Genomic DNA, 23,912 nt, shown 5'->3' with positions numbered 1-23,912 from the left:
CGGATAGAACGCTGACGCGGATTGGCGGATAATAATCTCGCGACCAATAAAATTTAAAATTACATGTACATGTAAATCATGTGACTTTCCAAAATGGCGGACTCCTCGGTGAAAGTTACTGGCTTGGATAGCAATGCGATTTACCATGAAGTATCACCGACAATTGTAAGACACTTTGTGTTTAAAACATAATCCTTTAAAGATATACTTTTTGTAGTTATTATATTACTTATAACACAGTTCATTCGTTTGTTAATCATAATGTTAAAAAACACACTCAAACATCACAAATCCTTATGTACATAAACGTATAGATTGTTAATTATCTACATAAATTCAAACATGCTCAATTCAGTCTCTGATACAATTGGTATCACTTGGGTTGATTAGTTTTACATTTAATCAAGGTTTCAGCCCAGCACGTTATCACACCGACTACGATTCGTTCATACCCGCGACAAAACTCATCATCCGATGAGTTAGTGAAAGCAAATTTTAAGTAGTGACTTTAACGACTTTGTGTGTGACTGATGTACGTTTTCTCAAAAATCAATTTCTGTATAAATTATCATTTTACTATACCCATAGTATATCCAGCTTGCCATTTAAACCTTGTTCAAGAAATAAATAGATCTATGTTTATTAATCCTTTAATTAACTCAAGAGATCTTCATGGAATGTTATTTGGTAAGCTTACGGAATGGTATTTATCGCAACTTATCTTTAACACTGATTCAAGCAATTTCTTTCACTGCACATATAGTCAGACGAATTTCTTTGTTTGTGGAGTTTTTTTTATTAGCAGTCAGGAAATGAAAGACACTCACACTAAATAAGCAAACCATATGATTCGTCTTGAATTTTTAACATGTGTCCGTTAAACCCAGCTCATTTTTGAAACCTTTCCCTTCTAGTTTCGCATGGACTACGTTGTTGAACAATTTCCATTGACAGGAAAAACAACTTCATTCGTTCATTATATCATAATTGTCTCCCTTGAACCTTTTCCAAACAAGCTCGCATCAAGGGAGGTCACTATGTTCATTAAACTGGACAGTTATCTGGGCATGTACATTACATATTTAATGAAAGGATCTAGAAGGTATCAAACACGCGAAAGTATACCATGTTTTCTTTGTGGTCGTTTTTCTTGTTAGTTATAGGTTTTTAGATAATATACGAGTACACTATCATCAATATGCTAAGTATAATGAATTGTTGGTTATGCTTTCGTATATAGTATAGAGCAAATTTAAGATTATGTGGAATTCGTTATAACAAAAGTTTAATTTGATATTTAGTGGTTATTATGGTTACTAGACGTTATGGTTATTGTTATTAGGTTTCTGATACCATACATGTGTTAAGTTTTCAAATCACGTCGAATAAGTGTGTTTGAAATGTGCATACATCCGATGTTATTATAAAATAATGAAAACGAGTTTCTAGTATAAAAACTTATAACTATGTATGCAATATTTGAATCAAATCACTTTTAAACGATCCTGATAGTATGTATGTCATAGAGTGTCTATATATTTCAGATATGTATGATGCGTCTCTATAATGCCGTCACACTTTTGATGGTACTGGTAAGTTACAGTACACAATTGCCATTTAGAACAATGCATGTTTTAAACCATTATAAATCGTTTTAAACCATTATAAATCTTAATTAGTGTGGTTGTAGACATTTTTCATTTGACTTAACACTAAGATGTTTTCTGAACCGCTATTGTTTAAATATTAGCTTAAATATAATGATTAGATAGCACATGATATTAATAAATTAAGGAGAAGCAAACTTAAACGTTAGTTTATTTGACTTATGTAATAACTGAAGCATGATTATCTATTTGATTGGAACTTATTTTACCTATCTCTAAACTATATAACTACAACATTACTTAAAGTATTATTTTCTTTTTTAGTTAATCAAACAATACCGTTTCACCCATACGGAGACACGTTTTTAATGTCATTCATACGAACACTTGTTGACAAAAAGTGGTACGATGGAAACACCCCTGAAGAAACTTGTGACAGTGCAATAATACTCATTTCAGATCGCGTTTATTATCTGCACAGTGCAAGGAATAAAGGACGACAGTTCTCACTTCCTACTGGCCGTGAATCTCCTGCGTGAGTAACAATTTGTTTATATATATATATATTTTTTTTTTTACTTCAAACAAAATTGTTTTGATCTGCTTTTTGGTAGTTTAACTATCTTCCAACTGTTTTTCGTCACTACTATTATATTTAATAATTATTTTATTATTATTATTTTTATTATTATTATTATTATTTTTATTAATTGTTATTAATTTATTTATTTTCTGTTGTTGTTTTTTTACAGTCAGTGGAATGGTCAGCATCGTTTGTGTAAGTTATATCTCTTGATTACGAGTATTTACGAGTATGTACTTATGTAAGTTGAATCTGACGTAAAGTTATGGTCTTATAGTGAACATATACCCTTAAAAGTACATTTAGAAAAAAAAACTTTAAGTTAATACTGTCAGACCGATTGAATGTTATGTAGATATAATAACAAGAGATTATTATAGATATATAATTAAATTAAATCTTCATAACATTCAATCGGTCTGACATAAAAAGGAAACAAGGAAATTCAACATGCAGAGAGTTATTGAAACTTGTTGAAATGTGTAAATAATGTGCATTTTCTTATTCAGAACTGGTGGTACAGAAAAAGTGAACTTGTAAGTCTTCGTTTTATGTTGCGCCCGTGTTTAACCCATTTATGCCTAGTGGACTCTCCCATCCTTGTCAATTGGATCAATTTATTTCCAAAATTAGGAATATCTAGTATAATTATTTCTATATTTAGAATATTTCTTACAGAAATTCCTTTAAGCAAACAGCGATGACCCTGATGAGACGCCGCATGATGCGGTGTCTCATCTGGGTCGACGCTGTTTGCCAAGGCATTTTTTCTAGACGCTATAAAGCTCGAGAAATGCTTGATATCCATCGGTTCTCTTGTTTGAAATTAGATTAGAAGTGAGGCACCATTCCTTTTAAATATATATATAGTGCGATGAAAAACTCGCGAGTTGTCTTATAAAATCCGCACTCAAAGCGTTTGTTAAAATTTTGAGAAACATTTGTAGACAGTTATAATACGAGTATATTTATTGTAAGTGTATACACTAGTGTCTGAAAAAGTATTGCCTGGTTAGCATATACAACATATTAATTTCTCATATACGCGTTTGATACTAACCTAAAACCACTTGCGAAATTACTTCTGATGTTTACTGTGTATGATCCTTGTTGGCAAACACCGATGTTTCCTATTTCCAGAGCGCTGACAAGTACTGGTACATCTTCCTCGTGTCCTCTGTCATCATCTTCCAGGTAAGCATGTAGCGCTATACCGGTAAATAGTACGAGATCATGGTTCGATATAATCATTATCTTCCGAGTTAGTATGTTACGGTATGCCGTGTGACGGTACGATAGTATGGTACAATATAATCATTATCTTCCGAGTTAGTATGTTACGGTATGCCGTGTGACGGTACGATAATATGGTACACTATAGTCATTATCTTCCGAGTAAGTATGTAACGGTATGCCGTGCGACGGTACGATAATATGGTACAATATAAAAATAATCTTCCGAGTTAGTATGTTACGATATGCCGTGTGACGGTACGATGATATGGTACACTATAGTCATTATCTTCCGAGTTAGTATGTTAAGGCATGCCATGTGACGATACGATAATATGGTGCAATATAATCATTATCTTCCGAGTAAGTATGTGACGGTATGCCGTGTGGCGGTAGGATAATATGGTGCAATCGGTCATCATCTTCCAGGTAAGTGTGTATTAGTTTATCGTGTTACAGTACGGTATTGTGAGACACGGTGCAATTATTTTCAAGCGTAGTATATAGCTGTTTACCCCAAGTTTGGATGTACAGTAAGCTTTGGTGAGGTACGGTTTCATGTTGCAGTAGGTCATCATCATACATTCGTCATCATCGTCAATGTCAATCTTCCTTATCATGCTAATTATCAGCAGCAGTTTCGCCATCAGCATCATCATTATCATGATAACCGTCGCCACATCCTTCATCGTCATTTATAATATAGTTATTCTTCGAACTATGATTACTTATATTAATATTATCATCACAGTAATATCAGTACTGAATTTATTATCAGCATAATCATAATAATCATCACCAAGTGTCATTTTAATATTGTGTCAACATTAACAATTTGCCCAGGCCATAACAACGGACATCTACGCCTTGCACAAGGCGGCCCCACCCATAACGACGCGCGCACCCTTTACCCTGCCCTCGACCACGCCGTACACGGGAACCACCATGACGTGGCGCACCATCGTGCCCGGAAGTGGCTCCGTGACGCCGCCTACCTTCGCCTTTCTGCAGCACGTGACAACCAAACTGTACGATACGCTGTATCGGTGGTAGCTGCAGAGGACAAAACAGTTCTCCAAGTAGCAGTTGTTGTGTGAAAAAAGCGTTGATTTATGCGAATACTCAAGACTTACAGAATTTTCAACTAAATACATTTATCAGATTCGTGAACACGGAATCTTTTTTTTTTCCAAATTTTTACTAATACATACATGTTAAACTCTAGTAATCAAATCGTACGTCTAAAACTGGAACTATAATGAATAAAGAAAATGCTTATGCAAAAAAATGAATATATAACAGCTACAAAATAAAAATAAAAACATATTGTCGAGCATAGCGAATGCAACAGTTTTTTTTTTAATTGAGCTAATTGTTAAGCTAAAGGTGAAAGTTTCCGACAGAACACTGACCAGAAAACCAAACGTCTCTATGAATCGCAAAAAATGATTTTGAAATTGCAAACGATTAATGAAATTCAAACGTGACAAATATATATATAATTCGCATGTTTTGTTTTCGCATCTAGCAATGTCAAGTATTTGATTACTACAAGGCATGTTCGTCAATAAATTACGAGTATCTGCTACTTTACAATCATGCCGTCGACAAACAATTTGCTTTATCTTCCACTTTGCTAATGATTTGTCTACGTTATTTAAATGCGCATGTTATTGTAATTGTAACATATTTTTAACGCACTTGTGTTTTTATTGTCGAGATATAAATTTCAATTTGTATTTGTTCACATGCAAACAAACACTTAATTTTTACATTGTAATTCGTGTATATTTCACATTTCGAACAACGATGTTAAAACCTTTATTTACTGATAAAAACGAACATTATTTCTAATTGAGAATGCTTATGTTAGAACAGTTTTATTTTTGAAACGAATTATATATTTGATATTGATGTATATATAATTGGTCATTTGCCTTAAATAAAAGACACGAATAAGAACTTTTCTCATGATAAAGCCTCTGGTGTTTTTATTTGCCGTAATTTATAACAACTTATACACTTTAAAAAGATATTTGGTTTGTGAAATGCAAACCTTGTGTGAAAGTGCATTATACAAGCATCTTATTGATAAGTTTATACACTTATATTTATTTTAGTTGTTGAGCGACGTTTCAGCTCAAATTTCAATGCATGCAAACGTGCATAATGGCATACGAAATAGCAAAAACGAAATTCACTTGTAGTTTATTACGATGAGCTACATTCATACATACGTTACTTGTATACAATATTTATAACAGCATAGTTCTCGCGGTCTTTTGTGGTGCATTTTATAGGTTATGCCTTTGATAATGTTCAAATTTCGTGCAAAATGAAAATCCAAGTTGAAAGTCTGTTGTCGGTAAACCTGAATCCATGGGAATAGGTTCGCACAATGTTATTAACAGAAAGTGATCCACTGATTGCAATTCAGTTGTGCTGATGTTGTTGTTTATTGTATGGACACGAACTCGACCATGTCGACTAAACTTATGCTACGTTGGTGACTGTACTGTTCTTTAATTTATGTTTTCCATCTTTGACACATACTATTCTATTCTTTTTAAAGCACGTGTTTAAGCTAAATCAAGATTAATTGAAGTGCATACTTTTAAGGTAAAAATCTGGTAAGAGCACGTAACTGTAGGTGCGGTGCATTAACTCGTGCTTTTTTGTTTAAATGTTTTGAAATTATTCGCGCGTGTTTTATATGTGTACACTGCGCGTCTATCTATATACATGTGTACATATAATGTATGTTTAAATTCATAATTATTTATTTTTAAAACATAAGATGAAAAAATATACCAGTCTAGACGAAAAATATATAATGCACATACTAATTATCATCCAATTATTTTTGCAGTTGGTTCGCATTACTTCGGAATGTCCATTGTTAGTGTTTTGTATCTGCAAAGGGCAAAGTAAGATCCGTGATTTCAAGTCTTCCGAAATTTCCAAGCTTTTATAAACCGATTAAATGCGTCAAATTAAGCGCAATGCTTTTCTCGGTCAGTATTGTAAAAATGCGAAATTTAAAATGCATCTAAAAACATGACTACATAATTCTTATAGAACTGTTTGCATGTTTCTCACCTTAAGTACAAATTGAATACATATTGAATAATATTACACGATGTACCGTGAACTGTGGTAAGTGTTAGAATTATACGTCAGCGGAAGGAAACACTATTTGAATTAACATGTGTTTAGTAGAATATAGTAGAGTGATGTTGCTATATAACGTTCATGTGCGCTTACACAAAACGTCAGGGGAGGACGCGCTTGAGTAGCAGAAATTTCATGCACTGTTGCATTATGTCTCTCCATACAAATGTTAAGGGCAATTCTATTTAATGATAAAATGAAAATATTGAGTTTTGTTCATTTAATCATTTCGTCCGCATGTTATGGTTTAGGCTTTTTTTGTTATATGCAAAACCAATAGGTCTGTAAAAGAAACAAAATGTGTTCGCAACTAGTGCGAATTTTGAACACACGCACATTATATACATATATTGCCGCTGTGTGTCCCTTTATCGACTCCAAACATAATGAACCTCGGGGACGAACTTTGAATAATTTTCAACATATTTCAGTTACATTTTGAAACCACAGCAGTCGCTCACGCCAATAAAGAGCCGAAGTATATAGTCCGTCAAATACGGGTGCGTCTACATGTAAACACGTACATGTATTACAAATCCAGTTTACCTCTAAGGACATGTTCTGTGTGGGAATCAATGCACCTGTTTTGTGAACTTAACATGACCTGCTGTGTTTCTTGTGTACGCCAGCGGAATTAATTATGTAGATTACGAGTAAACATTGATTGACGTGGACCTTACTTATTGCAAATTGATGATTTGATTGGAATAAATCATCAGAATTGCAAACACAGCTAATCACAACTTCTTAGAGTTAATATTTTAACAACAATGGAATACAATCAACGACGTCAGAAGGACAAAACATAACATGATCAAGAGAACAATTCTTTGCCTGCTACTCCCATCGAGAATACATCAACAAGACTAAAAAGTTTTTATTAAACGTTTATCTCAGTAAGTGACAATGTGCCTTTTTCAAATTTCAGAAGTCATTTCCGTATGTCTTAAAGTATGTTGCCTGTTTGTATCTTTCTGTCCAACGCCTGGCCGTCTTTCTTGTAAAGTGTCTTTAGCTGTTCAGGACATAGTAGATAACCGTTGTTAAGATTAACCGTGACACATTTCTCTCTCTTGACTGGGTTAAAGTTAATTATGTAGGTAACAATCTGAAAAAAAGATTTCATTCACAGAATACATTATTGTAATATTTTGGCCTACTGTACGTTGACAGCTGTAAAATACGCGTGCTCTGCTTTACAGCATAACGTGACGGCAGTAAGCGGCATCATCTCCGTGCCGCTGGTGCTACGGGAACACTTCTGTATAGACAACGATGACGTCGGCGTCGGGGAGCTCATCGTCACGATGTTCTACGTTTCCTGCCTAGCCACACTTGTACAGATCTTGGGGTGCGTCTTCGAATAATCCAAGGAAGCACGTTCGCCGCTCCTACAATTGCCATGTTATCTCAGCCGCGTTGGGTATGTCATGAGTTTTGTGGACATCGGTCTTCCGGAATTGGGTGGCGCGGGCCATATGGAAATATGAACCGCCAGTATACGAGAGATACAAGGGGCAATAATCGTTTCGGCACTTAGGTACATCGGAACTTTATCGACAGTTCCGGTCATCACTCCGACCGCGATTTCGTTTCTATCCGGTAGCATTAGAAAAGTCATCTGGTCAGTGATGGACAGCGCTGATGACCATGGTCATGTTAACGGTGTTCAATCAGTGTTTGATGGAATTTAGCATTCTAATGTTTAAACCAGTGAACGCAGCTGGAAACGATCAAATCAGACATTATTCGGCCTATTTCCGGGTGTGCTTGCTATCATTATTTTGACACTTATCTGCAGTACATTCACGACGACCAATGTTCTGAGCGATGGTAAAGACAATGCGGGATATCTCGCCAGAACGGATACTTGTTTACACGTCCTGGAAAAGTCGAAATGGAATGGATTCCCATACCTCGGGCAATTGTCGTCCCAACTGTAAGCGCTGTTTGTGTGATTAAAATTCAGTCAGGTGTCTGATCGTCCATGGTCGAATCAATCGGGGACTATGCTTGCGCAAGATTATCCGGCACACCTACCCAACCGCTTTACGCTGTTAACAGAGGCGTATTGAATGAGGGAATCTACTTCATCATGACCGGCGCTTTCGGGTCAGGCAACGGAACTACTCCTTGCAGAGAAAACACAGGTTTTATCGGACCTACGATGTCGTCCATTCGGCGGACTGATCATGATGTTCATAGGTGTCTTCGGAATTTCGCTGCATTATTTTTGATCATTCCGCAGCCCGTCCTTGGAGGGACGTCCATGCTAACTTTCGAAATGGTGGCGGCCGTAGAGCTCTCGAATCTCCAATAAGTGGATTTAAAAAGCTCCCGTAACTTGTTCGTCGTCGGCGTTCCGATTTTCTTAGGACTAAGCGTCTCTCGGTGGGTCTCCGCGAATGCGTCCGAACCGGCAGTGAAACGATTGACCGGTTGCTGACGGTTTTACTCAGAACGGGAATGTTCGTCGGCGGTGTTTTATGGTATATTCAAGACAAAACAATAACAGGCACTGAAGTGGAGAGGTGAATGAGTTCTTGGAAACGACGGGTATGAGTGCATGCGCGAGGTAGTCACGGAGACGAGAGGACGGACGCAGCCACTGTTTATAACTGTATGTCTGTATGTCTGTCTTTATAACATTTCGCTGGTTGGAAGGCTTATAAGGAGGGTCAAATATCTGCGATATCGTCCGATAAGTCCGACGTTTCTTGTCGAACAGAAAAGTATTTATAATTGTAATCTCTCGTCGATCACGAATAACGGATTTGAACACAATGAACCAAATATTTAATATGTTGTGTGTTTTTTTTAATACGTTTTTACTGTGTTGTAACACCAACGTTAGCTTTTCCACAACTTCATCGACTTTAAGAAAGCTTTCGACTGCGTGTGGCATTATGACCTATAACATGTGATGTGAGGATTCAACATTGGCGAAGGGCTGGAGCAAATCATTCAAGAGCTCTACGGAAACGCCAGTACTTCTAAACGGACAACAGACTGAATTCTTCAAAACATCAGTGGGCGTCCGTCAGGGATGTATGATCTCTCTCGTCCTGTTCAAACTTTTAATTGAGAAGATAATGCAAGAGACTCTCCATAACCACCACATATCTATTCACATCGGTGGAAGACCGATCTCCAACTTGAGATTCGCTGATGACATTGACCCCATGGATGGCACCAGAAGCGAACTTCAAAATGCCACCAACAGACTCAACAAAAGAACAGAAACATACGAGATGGTGGTCAGCACGGAGAAGTCGGAGAACATTGTGAACAGCACGATCAACACCAGTGCAGACATTACCACGAACGGTGAGAAGCTAAAAGAAGTGACCAACCTCAAGAACTTTGGTGCAACCCTGTCCAAGGATGTAACCAGTACCGCCGAGGTCCGAATAAGAATTAACATCGCGACCTCAGCGATGACCAGACTGAGCATGTTGCGAATAAGCAGTTCCATCAGCTTTCCCACCAATTACAGACTCTACAAGTCCCTCGTAGTATCAAACTATCCTGCTGCGAAACCTGGACGCTTCACGCGGAATATGAACGCATAACATAAATGTTTCCGAGGACTAATCCGCATCTCCTTCACGGAGCACAAGACCAACGAGTACGTCTGAAACACTTGTTGGCCCACAAAAGCTTCTACTTGCAACCGTCAAACGACGAAGTTTGACAACGTTACCAGGCACGACTGTCTGTGCAAGACTGTTCTCCAGGGTACGCTAGAGGGAGGTCGACGTCGAGGTCGCCAGAAGAAAAACTGGATTGACAATGTATAAGAGTGGAAATCCCTTCCTATGGATGAATTACTCTAAGCAGCACAGAACAGACCAAACTGGTCAATGGAATGATGTTGTTGATGTTGAAGAAGAAGATTAATTGATCGATTATTAAAGATTGGTCCCTATTCATAACTGTCTGCACATAACAGCCAAGCAAATACGAGGTTTTTAGTTATTCATGCTTCAAATAGTGCATAACTGTTCTATCTGATGAAATCGTACATGGACTTCCTCTTTGCGTCTGCCTTTATATTGGTACATTATTTTGAGACGCAACGCCATATTTATTGATTCGTTTACAAAAAATAATTTCAACCACGAAAACAAAGATCAATACACGAGTCATAGTTGATTCTAACTCACCCCAACAAAATCAATACCTCCAATATTTCTATATATCGAATCGTGTTCGTCCGTTAACCCAAACGTATAGCAACCCCCACCCCCCACACACACACACACGACAGTTTTATGTCTAAGTGACACAAAGTTATTCTTTATCCAACATTTGAAATTTATAGACGTTTATTGTCGTCGGAGCAAGACTTAATTTAAGTAGTCATACCAACCGCAATTTTTGTCTTAAAAAACACATTCTGTAATAACGATGGTATTTCCCACATAGCCCTCTATATGCATACTGCCTTTAAATAATCTTTCTTTAGCAATTTTAGACTTAGCGCAGGATCCGGATACTTTTCCGACGGACAGAAGGACGGACGAACAAATGAAAAGTACTTACATAACTTAAAAATTATTATTAAGGCCTGCTATCCACCTCGTTTCATCAACCTAGCCAAGTTCACTTATCGAAGGATTCATCTGTTAATAAACAATTGTTTGTGTAGCCGTACCATATGTAAGCATACCAACCGCAGTTTTTGTGCGCTAAAAGAAGTTAAATAAAATGCATATGTATGCTTTCTGGCCCTCTATCAACATGCTAGTAGTTATCTTCAACGTAGCTTGAGTACTTTTAGAATTATCGCAGGATTCATGCGTTATTTTCAATTTTTTTCGTAACTACGTCAACCACACATTTATGTGTCACGAAAATCTGCCATAAGAAGGATATTCACCATATCGAATTCTACCCTCATATCTAGTATCTTATCAACCTCACCATGTCGCCTTCTACCCTCATATCTAGTATCTTATCAACCTCACCATGTCGCCTTCTACCCTCATATCTAGTATCTTATCAACCTCACCATATCGCCTTCTACCCTCATATCTAGTATCTTATCAACCTAACTAAAATTATGTTTGAGTTTTCACAGGTTGAAAATTCGACAATGAACGCGAAATGTTGTCACCAATATCAGACGTATTCAATGATTTATTCTTATACCTTAAGACATCGGCATGAACTGCAAGAACAACTGTCTTGTACGCACCAAGATTTTTGCAAATTTATTTCAATAACTTTATATATTTGGAAAAATAAAGTTCTTAATGGTGTGATTACATGTCCAGCCCGTGTATAAACCCCTAAAAACCCCGTTGATTCTGCAACCTGGACACTTCAATTCTGTGTCGTAAGAAACGATACATACATTTTCTTTTGATTACAAATTGCTTTATAAAGATGAAGTGGCGATTCGAATGATGATGATGATTAAAACGAGGATTAATAGCATGACGTATGTGATTGATGATAGATGATGATGATGATGATGCTTCTGCTCCTGCTGCTACTGCTGCTGATGATTGTGATAATAAAGAAGAAAAAGAAGAAGCAGAATAAGAAGAAGAAGATGATGATGATGGTGGTGGTGATGATCATTGAAATAAATGCTGCGTATATATTTCTAATACGTGTACACTAATCAATTTAATTCAAACATGATCGCAAGCCGAAATACTTTATGCGCTATTGATTAACGCATTTTTAAACAATCAATTCTGTTATTAGTAGAAACATACGTCAAATAAAAGAACATAAAAAAAGTCTCCTTTGTTGCATGTGAATTAACACAAATAGAAAATATATTTATTTACATTCAGATTGTTCTGAATATTTGAGTATTCAGTTTGTCAGCTTTTGTATAACAACGTGAGCAACTAAATACGTTTTGCATAATGACCATCTTCTTCCAGCAGCAGCAGCAGCAGCAGCAGCAGCAGCAGCAGCAGCAGCAGCAGCAGCAGCAGCAGCAACAACAACAACAACATCATAATCATCAACAACAACAACAACATCATAGCATCATCATCATAATCATCATCGTCATCATCATCATCATCAATAACAACATCTTTTCCACGTTAGTATCGTCTCGCAAGTATCTATTTCCTGAGTGTTTCAAACATTTTACTGCCGAGCAATAACATCAGGATATTCTCTCTCTATCTCTGTCCGCTACAAAATACCGTTTCCGCATTGTTTCAAATCATAGATGTATCAAAGGTTGTACAAGTTTACCGTGTTTGACGTCATACATGGGTTTTCCCATGGTAAAGCAATAAAATCGAACACGCAAATCGACATGCAAAACGTGATAAAAACAAAAGCTTAGCATCTCAAGTGGTTGCCATTGTTGTGTTGGATTAAAGCGAGATATATATATTTCGTGTATGTATGCGTGTTTAATTATATTCTAGTATTCCACAATGCTTCACGTTGGTTATTATTATTATTATTATTATTGTGCATGTGTTTTATTTAGCACGATTGATTTTGAAGGCATTTTGCGTAATGTTGGTTCCCGCAACTCGTGCGTTAACAATATCAAAAACACCAATAATCATCATCAGAAGCATTAGCATCTTAGCAGCAACAGTAACGACAACAATAACACAACATAACGAACTTTATAACATGACCTGCGCTCTAGAAGTGAAATAACGTAATGCTCAATTTTGTTTATTACACGGGTGTTATTACACTAGTTATATAACTGTGAAATGACGGCTTTTTTGGACGAAATGACGTCATTATTCCAGCGAATTTCTTCAGTTAAACTCTTTCACAATGTGAATAAGCGGTGAAAAGAGCATAAAATAAAAAGAAAATTTGTTGGTCATGTTTTATAAATAGAATCTTAGATTCGTGGTCATTTTGTATTGAATTTATTAAACTCGTTATCTAAATAAAGATCAAAACTCGGCAAGCCTCGTTTTTATCTTTATTTAGATGACTCGTTTAATAAATTCAATACAAAACGACCACTCATGCAAGATCCTATATATAATTGCTTCTCTGTTATAAAGATCAAACCGATAAAATATCGTTATTATCTGCAAAATAATCATTACCACCATCATCATCATCAACAGCATTATCCACATCGCCATCAACATCATCGTTATGACCACGGTCATTCCAAACTTTCTTTTTACATAAAAAATAACACTTGTTTATGCTGAATTGTTAAATGGCCGTAAAAACGGAAAAAAAAACGATGCCAAGAACAACAATAACACCATTTTTTTCCGCACGACGCTGACGTCAACGCTTTTTGTTGTTATATTGCAGATAAGATGTGCATCTTATCACCGTTACCGATAGTTGTTGTTGGAATGATATTTGTTGCCATGGAAGTCTGGGCCTTTCCTGTGGAACGGGTGAGTTCATGAACATACTTTCATTGTAATTGCCACATGATTAATGTGTGTGTGAATAATTAAAAAAATTAAAACGCCATTTTATTTCGTGTTCCGTTTATCAAATGTATATTTTGGTTCTTTTTAACGAATTGTGGCATTTGTTTTGTTCCTTTATGTTTTAGTAAATCTTATTTTGTGTTAAAAACGTCTCTGTTTTTGTGTGAAAGGTTTTAGAGCAGATTTAATTTCTGACGGATATGTGTTGTTGTTGATTGTAGTTAACTGTGTTGCCTCTAAAACAAAATTTTAACGTAGTTTCGTTTTTTTTCCACAATAATGAGATAAGAGTGGTAAACATTTATTTTTCTAATTTTTTTTATAGATAACAAAATTCCAGCCCTGAGTGGATAAATCTAGAAACTGACATTTAAATGGAAGCAATCCTTATGTCTGGAGTTTATTAATCTGCAATCAGGATCCGTGTACTGCTTGTTTTTTTGTCTCCTTAATCCTTCAATAATTTTCAGATTCATCGGCAACTTAATTTTGATCCGCTAGAGAATCAGAGTAAGTAGTTAGGTTAAAAAAATGTTTCATTTAGTAAGATTCATAATTAAAATATTAAAACTTCGTTAGTTGGTAACTACAACAGTTAGCTTTCTTTCTTTCATTACAAACAAGAAAGTAAAACATGGCAGTTTCAAACGATCGAGTTTACAATGCAATGTATCTTTGATTGACCCATGACCCATCATATACGTTTTCTTGTGTTCCAGACGTAGACATGCCAATGAACAGTATGCTGGTAGAGGGCGACGTCAAGATAACCTTCGTAGACATGCAGCGAGATATGGTTAGTCGCCAAGTTTTGACACTTTCAATACAAGCTCTCTTTCTTCGGTATTGACTGATTTATTGTCCGTGGCTTATTTTTCTTTTGTATAGCATTATAACATCGTGGTCTTATTCCCTCATTTGGAGCATGGACCGTTAAAGAACTTCGCAAATGTACAATGATACAGAGCCCTTTAAGAAGAAGTTGTTAGCACAAATACTATACATCTTTCTTCTATTTAAAAACATCTTCTGGAGCAGTGCGGGTGACACCGATTGTTTTTCCCCAATTAAGCATGCGTTTACCTCTATTTCACATACATTTTGTACAAACCGTAAATAAATAATACAAACACAGGTGTCACTGTGCTGTTTCTGTTGAAACCAGCCCAACAACGATGACGGAGGAACACGTGGTTACGGCCCAGTTAAGCCCCCCAAAACGCCGCGGCAAAACCCCGAAGTGTCATCCAACCCGCTGTGGATCGGCGGAGTGGTGCCCTATGTACTGGACCCACTTCTTAGTAAGGTTTAATTACAGTTGTGTTTTGTGTCAGATTGTATCAATCAATATCATCAGTAAGAACGTATACACGAGTGATTGAAGTATTATTTTTCAAATACTTAAGTATTGTCGTTGTTTTCGGCGTAGTGATAAAAACATTTTTTTGCTATCTTATTTGATTGGCTTTTTGTTATTTCCTCTTATACAAAGTATAACTTATATCGAATATGTTTCGAATTAAGAAATTTAATCATGAATAACAGTTTCAGATAAAAACAACATTATTCTCTTTTTTAAAGATTCTTATCCTAATACACGGAGAACATAAACTAATTATACAATCGTGTCATTTAACACATTGTCATGTTATTCTGGCGCTATTAAAGTGATATTATGGGCAATTTTCACTGTTGAATTGAGCTGAAAAGAATTAACAGGTCAAAAGAGTTCATTAAAATGTGGTTACTTACCAATTATCTGCAACTCATCTTGCAATCAGTTGTTTATAAAAATGAATATTATATTCGATATTTTACATGACTCACCCAGTCCTCTAAGCCGAAATGATTAGTAAAACAAAATTGTGCCTTTGTGTCGTATGAACGAATCTGCACTAAAACTAAATTAAGATTCACATCGTACATCGAATCATTTCTGTCGTCAATTGTCAAAACGAAAGTACGCTAGATATTAAAATGCATTATTTTTCTTTTTCCGGGATATTGTTTTAGTATGTCGATGCTGCATTAACAAATATAAGTGTATATGAAGTGAAAACACCAAACAAAAACTGTTGCGATAGACACCTATAAACATATCATATACTGTTAGATGCCCATAATATCACTTTAAAGCACTGCCTTTTTTTCTTACTTTTTCCTTATGACGCTTACATAAAACTTTCGATTGTTTGCAGACGAAACGGAAGTGCAAACGATTCTCAAGGCGATGTCCTTCATGATGAAAGTAACGTCAGAATGCATTAAGTTCATCCCGATGTCATCCAGCGACCTTGACTTTGTATTCATAACCTCCAGCACTACTGGGTAAAGTATTGATTTAGTTTTCATTACTTTCAACTCTACTGGATGTTAAGTCTTAACTTTGTATTCATTATTTTCAGAAACATTCGGGCTAGACTTGATTTTGTATTCCTTACCTTCAACACTTTTCGGTACAAATTTGAATTTGTATGAATAACCTCCATCACCACCAATACAGGTCAAGTATTGACTTTGTATTAATTATCTAAAACACTGCTATGCATAGTCTTTCAGTTACATTCATTTGAGTCGTGTTCTGAGAAAACTGGGCTTAATGCATGTGCGTAAAGTGTAATCTCAGATTAGCATGTGCAGTCCGCACAGGCTAATCAGGGACGACACTTTCCGCCTAAATTGGATTTTTGTAAAAAGAGACTTCATTTAAACGAAAAATGTCATAAACGCGGAAAGTGTCGTCCCTGATTAGCCTGTGCGGACTGCACAGGCTAATCTGGGACGACACTTTACGCACATTCATTATGCCCAGATTTCTCAGAACATGACTTATTACATCAGGATTATTGGGTATAGTTGACTCTGTATCTATTCTGTTTAGCGCTTTTGAAAGTATTGACTCTGTAATCATGTAATGCGTCTAGCATGTAAATTTAATTAAATCCAGCACTATTTGGCCTAGTTTTTACTTTGCACCCATCACCGCATGCTTAGTTGCATATAGTATTGATTGTATTCATTACCTCTACACTACATTGCTACTGTATGTCTGAATTAACCCATGTATGCCTAGCGTCTAGAAAAAAGGCCTTGGCAAACAGCGTAGACCCAGATGAGACGCCGCATGATGCGGCGTCTCATCAGGGTCTGCGTTGTTTGCTTAAAAGAATTTCTGTAAGAAATATTCTAAATATAGAAATAAATATACTAGACATTCATAATTTTGGAAATAAATTGATCCAATTTAGAAGGAAGGAAGAGTCCGCTAGGCACAAATGCGTTAATAATTTTAATTTTAATAATCTTAATTGAAAGAAATTAAATTGTTAAGGTATATACTAATTACATAACTAGAATACACCATGTTAATGGGTTGTGCGCACATTGGTATTGTGTGAAGATTTTAATATCACATATCATTATATTGTTATTATTCAGACTTTCAGAATATGAGAGGTACACGCCGGGTATGCGGCTACTTTAATAACAGATGGCACTTCGGTACAGAGAGCAACAAAAGTCACGCGCGAGAGGAGAGTTCTTTAGCTTTTTTGCATGTATGTTCTGTTCATTTGGTTTTCAGACACAGAACATTTTGGTCCGTAAACGGCATAGTACTTCGTATTGCGTAGAAAGAAATTCGCAAAAAAAAACACGATAATATCCCATCGATAATCAGCATGAATTGGATAATCAGTACATATTTTAACAAAATAAAAATACTTGAAAATTAACCAAGAACGTGCTCACTTTTCGATATAAAAGATCAATTTATCCATTAATGTGACAAAATGTTACATTTTAGTTTACTAACATATTTGAGAAAATTCTAATGTTTAAAGAGTCGGCTGCCAAATTTTCATGGACGCTTCTTTAACCGATCACCCTAATAACAATGGCACTTCTATTCCCGATAAGTTGAGACTCTTTACCAGATATAACACACTCTTTTAGTGAATCAGAAATGCAGAATTCGTTGTGAAATACTGTTATAGTAAGCAGGCACTGCATACAAATTTATGTACATAAGTAAATTAAAAACGAATTACCGAAAATTTTCTTATCCCTTTGGAATATGATTATGTATGTGAAACATACATGTGAAACTAATTCGATATGTCTGATGAGTACATGCTATATAACCACATATTTTCCAGTTATCGAGTCACCCAACTTCACATAGTACACGAGCTTAAACACTTTTACCTAACGTTCTTTGAAGCGAAATGGTTGATCTAAAGCATGTTAAATTATGTCCTAATAAAGATACTAATGCCATTTACTAATATATTAGTTAGCATGTCATGAAATATCAATCTTCTAAAACTGCTACTAAGAGATAAATAACAACAGCGATGCCGGTCCGAAATTCTTTTAACTCAACCAATAAAGTGATTTAGGGTCAGGTGAATCGCACTTCGAGCTAACGTTATTGCTATCATTGCGTAAAAGTAAATGCTCCCTATAAGCAGAGCTCCAGATAAAGGGCGTTTTCCATCCTCTTATTAATGTTGTGGCTACACATTAGTATCGTCTTGATGATGCGATTCAAATGAGAATCAACGACATAGGATTTTATGAGGAACAACAGTGTTTTTGACTCTCAAACACCCCTTCGCTCCGGATATTTAGAGCCCTGAAATAAGTAAAATTAAATACGATCGTGTTGATCTACATGATCCGTTGTATTTTCATCTCTCTGAATCTCATATTACCACTAAAACAAGTTCATTATGTAGACAATTATTTTTGGTCGTCACTTGAAATATATTTCTTCAGAAATAAGCATTGTTATCTTATTTAAAAATTGCAATTACAATATTAATAGTATTAATTAATAGTAATGTTATTTGTGAAAAAGAATAACGCCATTGGTAATATTTCACGTGTGTTTGTAAACAAGTTATGCATAGATTCCAAAAGTGTCGCGCTTGACTATGCAAATTGATTCTTACTTCAAAGGTTTGGTAAGAATAGCCATAATATACATAATGCATTTCAGGAAGAGGATAAAACTCGGTTATCAGAGAGCACCATTTGTATGGTGACTTTATATTTGAAGTGACGACCGAAAATAATTGTCTAGATAATAAACTTGTTTTTTGCCCCCTTTCAAAGAAAAGGGGATATATAGTTTTCGCACTGTCCGTCGGTCTGTCTGTCAGTCTGTCTGTCAGTCTGTCTGTCAATCTGTCAGTCTGTCACACTTTTCGTGTCCGCTCTCTAATTCAAATAGTTTTCATCCGATCTTACCCAAACTTGGTCAGAAGTTGTATCTAGACAATATCTAGGTCAAGTTCGAATATGGGTCATGCCGGGTCAAAAACTAGGTCACGGGGTCACTTAGTGCATTTCAGGGTTTTAGTATTTAGGTTTCGAAAAATGCTCATAACTTCTATCAAAGCGTTTATAGGGGGCATATGTCATCCTATGGTGACAGCTCTTGTTAAGTGGTAAATTAAGATTACAAGAATTTAAAATACAACGGATAATGTTGATCAACACGACTGTTTTCAATTGAACTTATAGCAGGACTCTAGATAAGGGGAGCAAGGGGTCTTAAAGCGGCCAATACACCTCATAAAATCCTTTGTCATTGGTGCTCATTAGAATCGCATCATGAAGACGATACCAACGCGTAGCCACAAAATTTAAAAGAGATTGGAAAACTCCCTTTATATTGAGCTCTACTTATAGGAAGCACTTCCCTTTACACTTCCCTTTCACTTTTATTATCATATTCCAAAGAGCTAAGAACATGTTTCGGTAATTCGTTTTTAATTTACGTCAGTACATACATTTTTATTTATTGCCTTCTTACTATAGCAGTATTCCACAGCGAATTCTGCATTTCTGATTCACTAAATATAGTGTGTTTTATCTGGTAAAAAGTGTCGAGTTATCTGGAATCGAAGTGCCATTGTCTTTGAGATGATCGGTAAAAGAAGTGTCCATGAAAATTTGGCATCCGACACTTAAAACATTTGAATTTCCGCAAATACGTTATTTAACTAAAATTTAACATGTTGTAATTAATGGAAATATTGATCTTTTATTTCGATTAGTTGGCACGTTCTTGATTTATTTCCAAGTAATTTGATTTTGTTGAAATACGTACTGATCATCGAATTCATGACGATTATCGAAGAAATTTTATCTCATTTTAATAATGCACTGTTTTTTTCCACGACTTTCTTGCTCCGCAATACGAAGTACTATACCATTAATCGACCAAACAATGTTACGTGTCTGGAAACCAAATGAACAGAACATAAATGCAAAAAAGCTGAAGAACTCAACTCTCGCGCGTGGCTTTTGTTGTTATCTGGTATCGAAGTGCCATATGTTATCAAAGTATCCGCATACCCGGCGTGTGTCTGCAACTTCATGAATACCACCTATTAAAACATGCTCTATCTTCTTTAACATTGCATTGAATACTATCAAAATTTCAGATTTTGAAGCACATTTATTACTTTACATGCTGTAATATTATACAGTTTCTTGCAATAGTTCTAAGTAGTTTTATTTTGTTGAAATGTTTATTGTTCACCCAGTTCATGCTGTTTCCGACCGACTTATATATATGTTTGGGCGAAACTCTACCATTCTTCCGTGTATTTTTGTTCTTCCCATTTATCAACTCAACCATATGTCTTGCTTAAAAAACTAATCTTGATGATATAACTTAAAAAAACTGAGGAACTTACCTCTCGCGAGTGGCTTTTGTTTTTCTCTGTTTTCGAAGTGCCATCGGTTATCGAAGTCTCCGCATTACCAGCGTGGATGTACGTAGTACAAAACGCACATCCAAAGCGTAAATGGGTTTATAAACCAGATTGAATCTACGTATTTTTGGGTTTGTTTGCAGATGCTACAGCGAAGTCGGACGTCAAGGGCGAGGAAATCAGACGGTTTCCGTTTCACGTGCTTCCGACTGTGTCACACACGGGATCGTCATGCATGAATTATTGCACGTGTTGGGCTTTTGGCACGAGCACACTCGACCCGACAGAGACCAATACATAGAAATCCTGCATCATAACATCCGATTTGGTATGTTTGATATATTGCACCAAAAACAATGTCCTTTATTTTAAACTTATCCTTATTCAGCACATATTATTGGATAGGTGCAATAGATAAGTTCAATAGAACATCCAAACAACAGATTGGAATTGAGAATAGATTGAGAGAAATGAACTTACTTCTCTTTATTTGTCTGTTAAGTTGAAACATGCACATGGTTTCATTTCAGATCACAAAACAGATTTTGCCATTAACCAGAACTCACAGAATGTGCTAACTGTATACGACTTCTACTCGATACTTCACTACAAGACTAACCAATTCTCCATTGGCGATAATCTTAAAACAATCCGAATTCGAGATGCCACTGTCGATGAACGAAAGGTTGGGCAACGTTTCAATCTCAGTTATTTTGATGTTTTGAGAATCAAGCGTCTGTACGGCTGCGGAGAACTAACACGAACGCAAATGAAACCCAAAGCAGAAATGCTCAAAAGAGACGTCGCACATACCGAAATGGCTCCAAACCCCAGAACGTCCGCATTAGGATCATTAGGAAATATGGTTGAGGAAACGCAATCAACTATGTATGAAGGCGACATTTCTACGACATTTCCGGCCCAAATGGGGCTCCGAAAGACGATCAGACATGCCGATATCGTGGAAACAGAAATGTTGCACACGGTTTTTTAATAGGACAACATCAGTACAGTTTATAATGAAAAAGAATATGTTTAATATTAATCTGTTTTTAGAAATGTGCCGTTTTTGTTAAAATTTTTGTTTCTATTTTGTTGGGGTGCCAGTCTGTGAGTTTTTGTATATACATTGTATTTTATGCTAATGTGTTGTTATTAAAATTGAGTGTTAAATAACCTCAAAAGGTCAGCGATTGAGCAAGAATTGGTTGGGACGAAATTAAGCTTGATTTGAGACCGGTATTGGGGAGTACTCGAAATTTGCAGTGGACGAGTGGACATATTTTGTTGACAAAATACATTCCAGTAAATGACACATGGTCTACCTTTAAAAAAAGCTCCTCAGAATGCTAATGAATCAGCAAATATCATCGGAGACGCTCTCTTTGAATAACGTCCACACTCCATGGATCATCAAAGCAATCAAACCCCAACAGAGAAAATGAAACACACTGTTCAAATGCCAAAGAGATACAGGGAAGCCAAAAGACAGACATCGCTATCTCCAGGCCAAAAACAACCACTCAACGACTAGAGAGGTAAGCTGACTGGTATTTAATTGAAAGCTTGATAAAAATCAGTGGCCCAGACCACGCATGATGTAAAAAGTGAAGCATACTTTTCCCTTGTTCGCCGGGTCATTGAATACTGCAGCACTGTCTGTAAATAATACCAGGAGGAACAGATGTATGATCATCTGCATATTGTATAGAAAACACAAACAGTATCTCCGCCATGCTTTACTGCCTACAGAGGGAAACTCTAGAGAAAAGAAGGATCAAGGCCCAGCTGAAGATAGCAAATGATCCCATAGACAAGAAGGCCCAAGGCCCAGCTGAAGATAGCAAATGATCCCATAGACAAGAAGGACCAAGGCCCAGCCGAAGATAGCAATGATCCCATAGACAAGAAGGACCAAGGCCCAGCTGAAGATAGCAAATAATCCCATAGACGTCCCATCCACACATTACCTTTCCCCTTGCTCAAGTAGGACCCGGTCGAATAACTCTATCAAATTCCTGCCGATATCGTCATCTACATCGTACAACAGACTTGCTCATACAGGACCCGATCGAATCACTCTATCAAGTTCCTGCCAATATCGTCATCTACATCGTAATACAGACACAGCTTCGTCCCAATAATAATTCCTACCTGGAACAGCTTACCAGTACCTGTTGCTGAATACACTGACCTCGTATCCTTCAAGCGGGTAGTAACAACGATAACATTCTTAACAACTCGTCAGTGCCAGCTACAAAGAAACACCTAACGATCCATCTCGGATTTGCCGGTTGAGGTTCGAACCTCTTGAATGCCACCGCAGCCGGATAGGAATGAGGAGTTGAAAAAAACGTGGCTTATGACTCTTCTTTGCTGCCCTTTTGTCTTTTGATTAACAAACTCGTCTTACTTTACTATTTTTCGCTGTTTATCTTATTCCCTCACCACCCCTGCCGCAACAGTCATGTTGGACTGCAGCGATGTACCATGTAGGTATAGATGCAGAAAAATCGGTGTGCCACATTCCAGTAAAGAATAACTTCTCAAGTATTAAGTTTTATGAAGATAAGATAATTTAAAATTACTGGTTATGTGAAGATTGGATAAAGTGAATTTGGTCAAGATCGAATATAGAAATTGCCGAAGTCGGTGACGATCGAAAAGTGTTAAATATCTGCGAACCACTGAAAAAGCAAAATACTGATAGCAAGATCGATCTGGGCGAGACTTCCTTAAACGATGTAGTGGGGCGGATAGGTGACAGTGGCTAGATATAGGGGCTAGCTGTGAGATACGCCATGCATGCCTGTACAAAAATACAGCTCCGAGCCAGTAAAGCGAAGATCGGAGAAAGTACATGTGAATCGTTACGCGACTTATAGTAGTATATGCATTATTCACCAATAATAAAAATAATAACAAGTAACCAATATAAAAATAGTTGATTTCTCTTATTAGTTCAGCTAGTATAGCTATACGTTTATTATATTATTCCCGAGTGGGCAAATCCGTATTACACTATGCATATATGATTGGAAAGAAATATGTTTATCAAATATACATGTAATGATAAAATTAAAACCGTATAATTTTGTTAACTCTGTATCGATATATCATGGGAACATCGAATGATACGTCAATTATAATAACGCCACATATCTCTAATTACATAAAAATG

At 36.3% G+C, this 23,912-nt stretch overlaps 2 protein-coding genes across 3 annotated transcripts; both read left to right on the top strand.

The window, feature by feature from the left end:
* The first annotated feature begins 64 nt into the window (after positions 1-64).
* On the top strand, positions 65-4,779 carry LOC127868466 (uncharacterized). Of its 2 annotated transcripts, none has more exons than XM_052410268.1 (7): positions 65-165; positions 1,545-1,592; positions 2,067-2,142; positions 2,360-2,385; positions 2,700-2,726; positions 3,331-3,384; positions 4,267-4,779. In XM_052410268.1, the coding sequence occupies exons 1-7, from the start codon at positions 94-96 to the stop codon at positions 4,474-4,476; spliced, it is 513 nt and encodes a 170-aa protein (XP_052266228.1). In that variant the 5' UTR covers positions 65-93; the 3' UTR covers positions 4,477-4,779. The 2 variants fall into 2 exon arrangements, with proteins under 2 accessions (XP_052266228.1, XP_052266229.1); XM_052410269.1 differs by lacking the exon at positions 65-165 and adding an exon at positions 539-687.
* Positions 4,780-12,812: 8,033 nt separating this feature from the next.
* Positions 12,813-23,660, top strand: LOC127868462 (zinc metalloproteinase nas-14-like). Its single transcript, XM_052410264.1, has 8 exons — positions 12,813-12,972; positions 13,876-13,964; positions 14,474-14,513; positions 14,723-14,799; positions 15,169-15,304; positions 16,202-16,331; positions 20,875-21,059; positions 21,262-23,660. Exons 2-8 carry the CDS (start codon positions 13,881-13,883, stop codon positions 21,723-21,725), a joined length of 1,116 nt encoding a protein of 371 aa, XP_052266224.1. The 5' UTR covers positions 12,813-12,972; positions 13,876-13,880; the 3' UTR covers positions 21,726-23,660.
* Positions 23,661-23,912: the final 252 nt, after the last annotated feature.

The sequence above is a fragment of the Dreissena polymorpha genome, chromosome 2, assembly GCF_020536995.1.
Source record: "Dreissena polymorpha isolate Duluth1 chromosome 2, UMN_Dpol_1.0, whole genome shotgun sequence".
Taxonomy (NCBI): Eukaryota; Metazoa; Mollusca; class Bivalvia; order Myida; family Dreissenidae; genus Dreissena; species Dreissena polymorpha.
The sequence above is the reverse complement of the archived record's forward strand: the minus strand, read 5'-3'. Positions and strand labels throughout refer to the sequence as shown.